The sequence below is a fragment of the Solea solea genome, chromosome 1 (assembly GCF_958295425.1).
Source record: "Solea solea chromosome 1, fSolSol10.1, whole genome shotgun sequence".
Classification (NCBI taxonomy): Eukaryota; Metazoa; Chordata; class Actinopteri; order Pleuronectiformes; family Soleidae; genus Solea; species Solea solea.
Genome location: NC_081134.1, coordinates 24,689,121 through 24,701,764, shown reverse-complemented (window position 1 = coordinate 24,701,764; position 12,644 = coordinate 24,689,121). Strand labels below are relative to the sequence as shown.

At 46.9% G+C, this 12,644-nt stretch overlaps 2 protein-coding genes across 2 annotated transcripts; one reads left to right on the top strand and one right to left on the bottom strand.

Moving 5' to 3' along the window:
* Positions 1–571: 571 nt before the first annotated feature.
* Positions 572–6,150, top strand: cdyl (chromodomain protein, Y-like). Its single transcript, XM_058654789.1, has 7 exons — positions 572–788; positions 1,137–1,839; positions 3,341–3,582; positions 3,660–3,832; positions 3,922–4,132; positions 4,952–5,095; positions 5,458–6,150. The coding sequence occupies exons 1-7, from the start codon at positions 765–767 to the stop codon at positions 5,620–5,622; spliced, it is 1,662 nt and encodes a 553-aa protein (XP_058510772.1). The 5' UTR covers positions 572–764; the 3' UTR covers positions 5,623–6,150.
* A 373-nt stretch (positions 6,151–6,523) lies between these two features.
* On the bottom strand, positions 6,524–12,603 carry rpp40 (ribonuclease P/MRP 40 subunit). Its single transcript, XM_058654851.1, has 8 exons — positions 12,238–12,603; positions 8,201–8,345; positions 8,063–8,131; positions 7,888–7,977; positions 7,596–7,718; positions 7,353–7,521; positions 6,961–7,095; positions 6,524–6,870 (listed from the first exon to the last, which is right to left on the bottom strand). The coding sequence occupies exons 1-8, from the start codon at positions 12,352–12,354 to the stop codon at positions 6,672–6,674; spliced, it is 1,047 nt and encodes a 348-aa protein (XP_058510834.1). The 5' UTR covers positions 12,355–12,603; the 3' UTR covers positions 6,524–6,671.
* Between the last annotated feature and the right edge of the window lie 41 nt (positions 12,604–12,644).

Genomic DNA, 12,644 nt, shown 5'->3' with positions numbered 1-12,644 from the left:
CTTCTGCCTGTTCACTCACTCACACACACACAGAGTCGTCCCCTGGTGGTTATCTCACTGCTGCTCTTCACTTCAAACGTTCATATTTTCACTCACCTTGAAATGAAGTGATGAAGGAGACGATGTTTCATCTTTGACAGGAGAGTCACTTCTTTATAAGAGGACACACCCACACACGCACACACACTCTCGCACGTACACTCACACACAGAGTCACACTGTCTCTGTCCCTCCTGTGTCTCTGTCCCTCCTGTGTCTCTGTCTCTCCTGTGTCTCTGTCCCTCCTGTGTCTCTGTCTCTTCTGTGTCCCTGTCTCTCCTGTGTCTCTGTCTCTCCCGTGTCTCTGACTCTCCTGTGTCTCTGTCCCTCCTGTGTCTCATCATCACATTTCTTAATTTTCATTGATCAAATCAAAGATTTGTTAACTAAGTTACTAAGTCTTCACTAAGTTAACAGTTTCATGAAAATAGAAATCGTTATCTTGTTACTTTTTGAACTTTAAATCATTTTTATAAGCCCGTGATGACGTCACGTGTTGATTGTCCTGGGACAGTTTATACGCTCTCTCTTTTATTTTGAAGGTCACAGTCAGACCGGATGTGTGAGTAGAGCTGTTGCTGTGCTAAAAGCTAACGACTGGAAGCTAGTAAACATTGCTAAAGGGCAGCGGTGGGACTCAGAGCAGACTCGCACTCACCTTCTTCTCATGCTGCTGCTCACCTGAACGAGCTTCTGGACGGTGCTCATGCACGCGCACTGTCTCCATGGCGACCGAGGACTTCTATGAGGTGACGCGAGCTAATGCGAAAATGCTAATGTAGCTAAAGGCAGAGCTGAAGTTAAATGAACTGGTTATTTAGTTTCGTTAGTTAGCGTCACATTGATCCCTGAAAGTCACGTAACTTTGCTACTTAACTGTCTCTTTGTAAGCTCTGTTAACTGTCTGTTAAAGTTAACTTTGTTAACTGTCTGCTAAAGTTACTCCACAGTGGAGGTCCACAGTGGAGGTCCACAGTGGAGGTCCACAGTGGAGGTCCACAGTGGAGGTCCACAGTGGAGGTCCACAGTGGAGGTCCACAGTGGAGGTCCACGTGTCTGCTTCCCATAGATACCAAACTCTGCTGTGCCCCCTGCAGGTGGAGCGCATCATTGAGAAGAGGCGGAATAAGAAGGGCAACCTGGAATACCTGGTCAGGTGGAGAGGTTATGGTTCAGAGGAGGACACCTGGGAACCCGAGAGTCACCTGTCCACCTGTATGATTTACGTCCACGAGTTTGACCGTCAGTACGCTGAGCGACAGAGAGACGACATGTTACTGAGATCCACCCGCAGCTCGCCAAGTCTCCTCTGCAGTTCCACCCAGAGATCAGCCTTCAGGTCTCCCCCCACCCTCACAACCCACAGTGACATTAGTGCCGGTGTAAAGCAGGTCAAACCTGCCGTCAGCCTCACTTACCCGCCACTCGCTGGACTTACCCGTGCAGCAGCCGTCGGCTCTCAGCAGCCGGCCGACAAGTTCAGCCGCGGCCTGATGTTGGCGTCTCCGGCCGGCTCCGCCCGCCGCAGCGTGGACTTGTCTAAGACTGGCATTAAAATCCTAGTTCCCAAGAGTCCCATCAACAGCTGCCTGGACTCAGAGGAGTGTCCGAGCGAGGCTGGCGCTCAGGAGGCTCACCTGGTTCCACCAGAGGTCGCCCTGCTGGAGAAACCTGCAGGGGTGCAGCTTGGGCCTGGAGAGGAGAGGGCACGCATGGGAACCCGGCCTCGCAGTCAGAACCCTCTGCCCCTGCCACGACTTCCTGTCTCACCTGCAACCATGCAGTCGCTCATCAGCACAGGTCTGTGTATCAGTGTCTGTGTGTCTGTATCTGTTTCTCTGTGTCTGTGTGTCAGTGTCAGTGTGTCTGTCTCTGTGTCTCTGTGTCTGTGTGTTAGTGTCTGTCTGTATCTGTTTCTCTGTGTCTGTTTGTGTCTGTATCTGTTTCTCTGTGTCTGTTTGTTTCTTTATCTGTTTCTCTGTGTCAGTGTCTGTGTCTGTTTCTCTGTATCAGTGTCTGTGTCTGTTTCTCTGTATCAGCATCTGTCTTTGTGTCTGTGTGTCTGTGTGTCTGTCTGTGTCAGTGTCAGTGTCCCTGTCTGTTTGTCTGTGTCAGTGTGCCAGTATCTCTGTGTCTCTGTGTCAGTGTCTGGGTGTCTCAGTGTCTGTGTCTATGTCTCTGTCAGTCTCTGTGTGTCTGTTTGTCTCTGTGTCTCTGTCAGTGCCTGTGTCTGTCTCTGTGTCTGTTTGTCTGTGTCAGTGTGTCTGTCTCTGTGTCTGTGTCTGTGTCAGTGTGTCTGTCTCTGTGTCTGTGTCTGTCTTGTGTCTGTGTCTGTCTGTATCTGTTTCTCTGTGTCTGTATCTGTGTGTCAGTGTCAATGTCTGTGTCTGTCTGTGTGTGTATCTGTTTATGTGTCAGTGTCTGTGTCTCCATGTCTTTGTCTCAGCGTCTCTGTCTCTCAGTGCCTGTGCCTGTGTCTATGCCTCTATGTATGTGTCTGTGTCTGTATCTGTATCTGTATCTGTTTCTGTTTCTGTCAGTGTCTGTTTCTCTGTGTCAGTGTCTGTGTCTCTCTGTGTTAGTGTATGTGTCAGTGTCTCTGTGTTTGTCATTGTCAGTGTCGTTGTGTCTGTATCTGTTTCTCTGTGTCTGTCTGTGTGTGTCTGTATCTGTGTCAGTGTCTGTGCCTGTGTCTGTGTCTCTATGTGTCAGTGTCTGTGTGTGTGTCTGTATATGTTTCTCTGTGTCAGTTTCTGTGTGGATGTCTCTGTGTCTGTGTCAGTTTCTGTGTGTCTCTGTGTCTGTGTGTGTCTGTGTATCTCTGTCTCTGTGTCAGTGCCTGGCTGTGTCTGTGTGTCAGTCTTTGTCTCTGTGTCTGTTTCTCAGTATCTGTCTCTTAGTGTATGTGTCTCAGTGTCTCTGTCTTATTGTCTCAGTGTCTGTGTCTTTGTCTTTGTCTTTGTCTCTGTATCTGTTTCTCTGTGTCAGTGTCTGTGTGTCACAGTCTCAGTGTCTGTGTCTCCATGCCTTTGTCTCAGTGTCTCCGTGTCTGTGTCTCCATGCCTTTGTCTCAGTGCCTTTGTCTCAATGTCTGTCTCAGTGTCTCTTTGTCTGTGTGAGGACCATTAGCTCCCCCCCTGCACAGGACAAACTTTCATTAATTCATTAATTCATTAATTCATTCATTCATTCATTCATTCACCTCCATCACTGAAAACAAAAACCATAGATACAATGATACGAGGATCCGTGTGACAGAGGTCAGAGGTCATCAGACGGGCACTCTGTTTCTTCTCTGCAGGTAACTCTGTGTTAATGGAGGCTGTTTCAGCCAATGGGATGTCAGGTGTGAAGAGCGCCGCTGTTGCCGTGGGGAAACGCCGCCTGGAGGAACGCTGTGCTTTTGACAAGCGGCTGCGCTTCAGCGTCCGACAGACGGAGAGCGCTTATCGTTACCGCGACATCGTGGTGAAGAAACAAGATGGTTTCACCCACATTCTGCTTTCCACCAAGAGCTCAGAAAACAACACGCTCAACCCTGAGGTGAGACCACACCCTCCCTCTGCCGTGTCATGGTCGCTGACCTCAGCAGCCATGTTGACCCTCCTTCTCGTCCCCAGGTGATGAAGGAGATCCAGAGCGCCATGGCAACGGCAGCGTCAGACGACAGTAAGCTGGTGTTACTTGGTGCCGTCGGCAGCGTCTTCTGCTGCGGTCTGGACTTCCTGTATTTCATCAGACGCCTGACGGATGACAGGAAGAAGGAGAGCATTAAGATGGCTGAAACCATCAGGTGAAACCCGCTGTTGTTGCCCCCCCCCCCCCCCCCCCCCCCCCCCGTCGGGTGAACATGTTCTGACCTCTGTGTTTTATCTACACTAGGACGTTCGTCAACACCTTCATCCAGTTCAGGAAGCCGATAGTGGCAGCAGTGAACGGACCAGCTCTGGGCCTTGGCGCGTCCCTCCTGCCGCTCTGTGACGTGGTTTGGGCCAATGAGAAGGCGTGGTTTCAGACGCCGTACACGTCCTATGGCCAGACGCCGGACGCTTGCTCCTCCTTCACCTTCCCCCGTGTCATGGGCCTGGCATCGGTAAGTTCACCACTTCACTCATGCTGGATTTACACGTATGTGTTGTAGGGATGTCACGGTTAACTGTGGCGTAAAAATACACGTGGCGATTTAGTAATACTTTAATTATTACGTCTTATTGTGTTTAAAAGGCAGCAATAAATCATGTTTGTGTGATTTTATACTTGAAAATTATTCACGCAAAATAATCGTAATAATCGTAACATCCCTAACCCTAATGAGTTACATGAACTTGTTCTTGGTGCTGGAGGCTGATGGTTCACTGTTTACTCATGCAACAAAAGACCCACAATGCACTTCACTAACCTTACCACTTCATCTACATCACCACTTCACTAACCTCACCTTTTCATCTACAGCACCACTTCACTAACCTCACCACTTCATCTACACCACCACTTCATCTACATCACCACTTCACTAACTTCACTTCCCTAACCTCACCACTTCATCTACATCACCACTTCACTAACCTCACCACTTCATCTACATCACCACTTCACTAACCTCACCACTTCACTAACCTCACCAACCTCACCACTTCATCTATATCACCACTTCACTAACCTCACCACTTCATCTACATCACTAATTCACTAACCTCACCACTTCATCTACATCACCACTTCACTAACTTCACCTTCATCTACACCACCACTTCACTAACTTCACCTTCATCTACATCACCACTTCACTGACCTCACCACTTCATCCACCTAAGGTGGGCGTGTCATCATAATGCAGGCGTGTCATATATATGTGGGCCTATCCTGTCATTATGGGTGTGCCATGTCAAAGTGGGCGTGGTTTGTGTCATAGGCTAACGAGCTGCTGCTGAGCGGCAGGAAGTTGACGGCTCAAGAGGCGTGTTCTAAAGGTTTGGTGTCTCAGGTTCTGTGGCCTGGAACCTTCACACAGGAAGTGATGCTGAGAATCAAAGAGCTGGTGATGGTGGACTCAGTGGTACGTCACACACGCTCACAGACACATGCACACACACAGAGATAGACACGCACACACAGAGACACGCACACACACACACACACACAGAGACAGACATGCACAAACACACACTGGCTAAAATGGCTAAAAAAAGTATAAAAATGGATTTTTCTGATTTTTTTGAATACACGTGTTAAAACATGGCTACTCAAGCCCCGCCCTCTCTCCTCTGCTTATCCACGTGTGATGGTCAAAAGTTTTGGTCACGTACGACCCTCGCAGAACAATAAAGTTTTGCAAATCACCACAGCTGCTCGTCACAAACATATGAGACCTTTGACCGTTTGTGTGTGACTTCCTGTCATGTGACTTCCTGTGTGCAGGTTCTACGTGAGTCGAAAGCATTGATGAGGAACATGAGCCGCGGCGCTCTGGAACAAGCTAATGAGCGTGAGTGTGAGGCTTTGAAGAGAGTGTGGGGTTCTTCACAGGGAACAGATGCCATTTTACAACACCTGCACAGAGGAACCATGACTCAGCACTTCTGACTCAGCAGATTGTTTTGTTATAAGTTATAAGTCCTTCCTGTTCTCATCACAGTGAGTTAGCTTATCTTAGCAGAGAGACTGGAAACAGAGGGAAACGTGTAATCTATACTTTCACAACCAGAGGTCACTGTGTCACCAGTGTCTTGATTGACACATTAAGGACATTTTAAAGGTACAGTACATAAAATTTGTAAAAACATTGACCCTGATTTAAATATTAAAGGCTCATTCTGTAACATTTTACACACTGGACCTTTAAAAACACATTTGTTTACTCCCTTCCTGTCAAACATATCAGAAGCAGAGAAACCACGTGGTTTCTCTGGTTACGAGGTACCAGCTAGCAGCTAACACTTTCCCACTTCTTCTAGTCTTAATGCTAGGTTATGCTAGGCTCGGCAGGCCAATCTAAGTGTCCTTCATAATGACAGACAGCGCCTCCATTAGGTCAAACTGTTGCCTCTTACGTTTTCCCGGAATTCCTTCTGATGAATTTCTATGACTGTGGAATAAACTTGTGAAGAAAGACTTTTTTTTTTAAACTTTCCTTGTGTTTCCTGCAGCAGTGCCCAAACTGCAGCTGACAAAAACACATTTTCTTCTGTGTGTGTGTGTGTGTGCACAGACACACACGTCATCAACACAGGAGTTTAAGATAGTATAAAGTATGATAATTAATATTTGGTCTGGTTAGATTATGTAAATTAGATTATTTTTCCTGGCTCCAGTAAATTTCTCTCTAGTTTGTGTTGGAGTTAGCGTCAAGCTAACCTCTGAAGCTAACGTCTGATTTCCCTCGATACTTAAAAGAGACAACTAGCTTAGCATAAAGGCTATGTATATAATTATACATGTGGAGAGAGCACAGACACATAGAAAACATTTACAACAAGAACCAAAGTAAATGTAAATAAAGACCTTTAATGTTTCTTTGACCTTCAAAATAAAAGCACGCAAATCTACAAGGATTCACTTTTATTTGGTACAAAAACGTCAGATTATTTTCTGACGATTTATCATCCACAGAACCACACCTGCTGATGACATCATCATGGAGGACAGGTGTCATGTGCACCTGTAGCGAGGTACAGGTGGTAGGCGTGGTCCTGGAACATCAGCAGGGTATAGAAGTTCTCTCCTCCTCGCAGGTGTCCATGCTCGTTGTCCCGCCACGACACGGGACTGTCTGCAAAACCATGTACGGTCAGCGACGCCCAGGTCTCAAGCCGTGTCTGTTCCAGGTACCGCCTGCAGGACAGTTGAGGAAATGACATGGAAACATCAGGAAACATTACAATGTAATGGCACATTCGGGACACTGCTCAGGTGGGACGTCACCTGACTTCCTGGATTAGGCGGTGGACGTCGGGAGGAGGCAACAGTCCACAGATGGACACGCTCAGAGCTCGACTCAGCACCGTCTTCGGTTCAGGACACACAAAGGACGACAGGAAGCTGCTGGACGAATTCTCACTGAAAACGAGGTTTTTTAAGTTTGGACAGGTGTTTCGGTTGGACAGGCGTGTTCATGTTGGACAGGCGTGTTCCTGTTGGACAGATGTGTTTCTGCTTGACAGATGTTTTCATGTTGGACAGGTGTGTTCCTGTTGGACAGGTGTGTTTCTGTTGGACAGATGTTTTCATGTTGGACAGGTGTGTTCCTGTTGGACAGGTGTGTTTCTGTTGGACAGGCGTGTTCCTGCAGCAGGGGACAAAAAAACACTCCTCACCTGCTGATGTCAGCGTCCACGGCTCCGAGCCACTCCAGGAAGCTTTGCACGTCACATGACTTTGGGTCAGATGGACAAGACAGGTGAGGCAGAACCTGACTTATCATCTCAGGTCTGTGCTCCGACCAATCATAGCGAGAGAGGAGGGGCTGCAAGTAAGCTCCGCCCCCTGCAGGAAACAGTGAGCTGTTATGGGTAGCACGTGACAGCAGCATGTCACCTGATTGATGATGCAACTCTCACCTGGGTGATGAGACAGCAGGAAGTCCATGGACAGAGGAAGTCGTGACATTAGACCAGTGAGGAGTCTGAGGTAGCCCCGCCCACCAGGAGCCATGCTGCTGTCGGTCAGATCCACAGACACGACTGAACAACAGACACAAAAACAGACCGTGAGTCACGGGTGAGTCACGGGTGAGTCACGGGTGAGTCACGGGTGAGTCACGGGTGAGTCACGGGTGAGTCACGGGTGAGTCACGGGTGAGTCACGGGTGAGTCACGGGTGAGCGTGTCTTTAACAGGTGTGTGTCCTCACTGTGTCTGTCCTTTGGCCTAAACCTGGACCAAGTCCCTTCAAAGCCCAACAGCTGGAACGAGTGTTTGTCCAGGGACAGACACAGACGACCTACACACAGAGAGACAGGTGAGACAGGAATATAGTATCTGTAAACAGAAAACAGGAAGTGATGTCAGAGTAGTAACATTTTTACCGTTTGGCATCAAAGCAACACAGGTGTCTTCATCAATCCTGGTCTTGTACGAGAGACCGTACACACTTCCTGTGAAAACAGAGGACACAGGTGTGTCAGGTGTGGTGTCAGGTGACACAGGTGTGTGTCAGGTGTTACCATGGTACACGGCCGACTCCAGGAAGTCTTTATTCAGAAGTTCATAGATGGGCAGCTTCCTGATCAGGTAGAAACTGCTGAAACTTTTTAACACAGAGTCCAGGTGAGAGGGGGCAGAGCTACATTCAGGCAGCAGCAAAGACACCTGTACAGGTGAGACAGGAAGACAAGTTTATTTAATGCAATTGCTTACATTTCTTAAGGCTCCGCCCTGTAATGGATCAGGATATTGATGAAGGTTTAGGTTATGTTCTCATTTTCTTCTCTTCCCTGGTCAGAGAATGGTCAACATCAAAACAGTGTCCTTTAGCTGTATGTGGACACCTGTGGGACACCTGTCCTTCAGACGTATGTGGACACGGTCCAGTGTTGGGGAGTAACGAATGACACGTAACAATGTTACGTAATTGTAATCTGTTACATTACTGGGAGAAAATATGTCATGTACAGTTTTGCTTTTGGAAATTTCCATGATTACAATTTTAGTTACATTTTAAAAAATCGCCACAAAAGCTCAGATTTATTAAAGTTTTTTTTTCGCATCAACTTCCTCATTCTGAAGCCGACACTTGTGATTGGCTCTCTCTGGTCATGTGACATTCTGCTGCTCTCTGACTCAACAGCAACAATGTCAGAGGCACAGACGTTCCTGGGTTATAAATAAAAAAACACTTCACACAGACAGAAGAGTACAATGTGAAGAGTATTTGTCGACGTGGAACCTGAGGACTCATCTAAAGCTACGTCGCCTACTGGCCTACAGCTGTAACAGCAAGCACTCAGACAATAACATGGGGAAGTGTTTTCATGCCTCGCAGGTTCAATGATGAAAACAAAGCTTTAGTTTCATATAATTTCTGATGCAACAACAGTGAACAATGAATTGACAGTTTTCAGATCCCGGACTCTCTCTCCACGTCCGATGAACTGGTCGCTCTTTATAACACCTGCCTCACCAACACTCTCACCTCTTTCACCCCCCTGAAAACCCGGTCTGTGTCCTTTTCTGCATCTGCCCCCTGGTTTACCCCGGAGCTTAGATCCATGAAATCTAAAAACCGACAGCTTGCGCGACTACACAAAATAACTGGTCTCACCATCCACAAGGACATGTACACCACCCATATCACACAATATAAGGACCTAATCTCACAAACCAAAACCAGTTACTACTCCGGCCTCATCCTCTCCAACGAAGGAAACTCAAAAACCCTCTTCTCTGTTACGAACAAAATCCTCCACCCACCCAATTCTCTACCCTTCCATCTGTATTCCACAGAAACCTGCAACTCCATAATGGACTATTTCAACCAGAAAATCCATAACATTCATTCTTCTTCCCACTACCTCCGAAATCTCCAACCTCATACACAAACAAAGCCCACCTCATGTCAGCTTGATCCCCTCCCCACAACCCTAGTCAAATCCTGCTCCTCCTCCCTGCTCCCCCTCATATCTGCTATTATCCACTCCTCACTTTCATCCGGAATAGTCCCTTCACTTTTCAAAACTGCCGCTGTCACCCCCATATTAAAGAAACCCGGTTCAGACCCCAACAATTACGATAACCTCCGCCCCATTTCTAACTTACCTTTCATTTACAAAATCCTAGAAAAAAAACTGTTGCCACCCAACTTCACTCTCACCTATCCCTCCACTCACTCTATGAGCCCTTCCAGTCTGGTTTCTGCTCCCGTCACTCTTCGACACCATCTCACACCCCATCCTCCTCAGTAGACTCTCCTCCATTGGCCTCTCCCACACTCCCCTCAGCTGGTTCCACTCTTACCTCACAGGCCGCACTCAGTTTGTACAGCTCAAATCGTTCACTTCAAAACCCTCCCCAGTGACTACAGGTGTGCCAAAGGGATCTGTCCTGGGGCCCCTTCTCTTCATCATCTATCTCCTCCCCCTTGGCCACATCCTCTGTAAATTCAATATCCAGTTCCACTGCTTCGCGGATGACACCTAGCTCTACCTTTCTTGTAAACCAAATTCCACACTACCACCCCCTCCCTCACCTCTTGTCTCTCCGAGTTAAAAACCTGGTTCACCTCAAACTTTAAATTAAACTGCAATAAAACTGAAATCCTCCTTGGCACTAAATCCACCCTCTCTAAAGCTAACAGCTTCTCTCTAATCATTGACAGCTCCTCAGTTTCCCCCTCCCCTCAGGTAAAGAGTCTGGGTGTCATCCTCGACAGCACGCTCTCTGTTCACTCACACATCAACATCACTACCCGCACTGCTTATTTTCGTCTCCGTAACATCAACAGACTCTGCCACACCCTCACCCCCCACTCACCCGCCGTCCTTGTTCACAGCCTCGTCACCTCCCGTCTTGACTACTGCAATTCTCTCCTCTTCGGCCTCCCTCAAAAGTCTCTCCATAAACTGCAACTGGTCCAAAACTCAGCCGCCCGTATCATCACAAAGACCCCCTCACACCACCACCGTCCTCCAGCACCTCCACTGGCTCCTTGTAAAACACTGCATCAACTACCAACTCCTCCTGTACACATACATGGCCATCCACAACCTTGCCCCTCCCTACCTGTCTGACCTCCTGCACGTCATCACCCCCACTCGTTCCCTCAGATCCTTCTCCTCCATCGACCTCTCTGTGCCCCCTGCCCGCCTCAGCACTATGGGGGGCAGAGCCTTTAGCCACTCTGCTCCTCAGCTCTGGAACCCACTACCACCTGACCTCCGTAACTGTGACTCTCCCCACCTTTCAAATCAAGACTCAAAACTCACCTGTTCCGGACCGCCTACTCCCTCTAACCTCCCTGCTTTTACTGTCACTTCCCCAAATGTATTGTGTTGATTTTATGTGTTTATTTTGGTTTTTATGTAACTGTGTGATTTTAATTCATTTGTTTGTAAAGCGTCCTTACGGAGCCCCTAAAGGGACATCGAAAAAAAACTAAACTAAACGTTTCTGGTGCACGAGTAAGTAAGTATACCAGAAACGTTTAGTTTTGGTTTTTTTCGTCAGGTCGAAACATTTACATTAAAAACAAAATAACGGGTCAACAACAAATCTATCGATCACCATCTAATGACAGCGATGTCAGCGGATCATTTCATCAGTACAGGCCGAGGTAACGTTGCTCTGCCCCACGCACTGTACGCAGCGAGTGTCCGCTGAGGCGGGGCTGATCACCTCCGATACCGTCGCTGCCAAACTATAAATACGTCGTATCTTAATACACAAACCACATTTTTGAATTGTAAATGATTAATTTCACGCCTCAAATGATATTTAAACTGCGTTCGCGGACATCATGCACGCATACAATACTTTCTCGTGAGCACGAGATACTTTCTCGTGAGCACGAGATACTTTCTCGTGCGTACCAGAAACGTTTACTTTTTTCTTTTTTTTTCTTTGTCCCTTTAGGGGCTCCGTACGTCCTTGAGTCACCTGAAAGGTGCTTTTAAATTAAATGTATTATTATTATTATTATTATTATTATTATAATAATTAAGTCAGATGTAGCCTAACCATTAGTCTCAAACATGAGATCGTTTTTACAAATATGACCTCAAACCTGCAATCTTTATTAGTTTATGTGAGATTTTGAAACGGTTAGACCAAGTTAGACTCACTTTTGAACAGTTTCATCTTTATAATATATTTAAAGTATAGAACATTAATAACATTAATCACTTATCTGGGTTGTCATATGAAGCGCTGTTGTCTAAATTATGCTAATTTGTCATCAGGTCAACATGCTGTACACATATAATGCAACAAACACATTTTATTATTTATTTACATTTCATCATGTTTGTTATTTGTCTCACTTTGCCTGTCCTTCAGACATGTGTGGACACCTGTGGGACATGTGTCCTTCAGACGTATGTGGACAGCTGCAGGTGTTTAGTGGAACTGCGATGACTCAGTGATTATTAATCACGTTATGAAAACATTAACTATCAGAATATGAAACTATTAAATCAGTGTTGGTCACAGACCACAGGATTTTATTTTGAAAGCCTAACCAGCCCTGTTAGCATGCTAACGCGGTTACCTTGTAGTTGAAGTGTAGTTGTTCCACGTGAGAACCCACTCTGTTGTTCTGCTCCACGAAACTGGACCGTTCACACACGAGCAGAGAGGGCGGAGCCTGAGCCACGTCCACTGACATGTCCGAACCCGGTGGAACCTGGTCCGAACCTGGACCGGACCTCGGCTAAGTGCGGCCAACAGTTACGAACTCAGAGCTAACGGCTAACGCTTCTAACAGGCACTTCCTGTGAACACCTTTCAAATTAAACGCTGCAGATTTGAAAAAAAAAATACGAAAATCAAAAAATTAATTTTAACTCTTTTGTTATTTTTTGTTTCACCTTCAACTTTATAAACGACTTTGAGGAAAGACTCGCAGTCACGTGAGAAGAGACGTCAGCCTGTCGGTGGACGTTTTCTCTCTCTCTC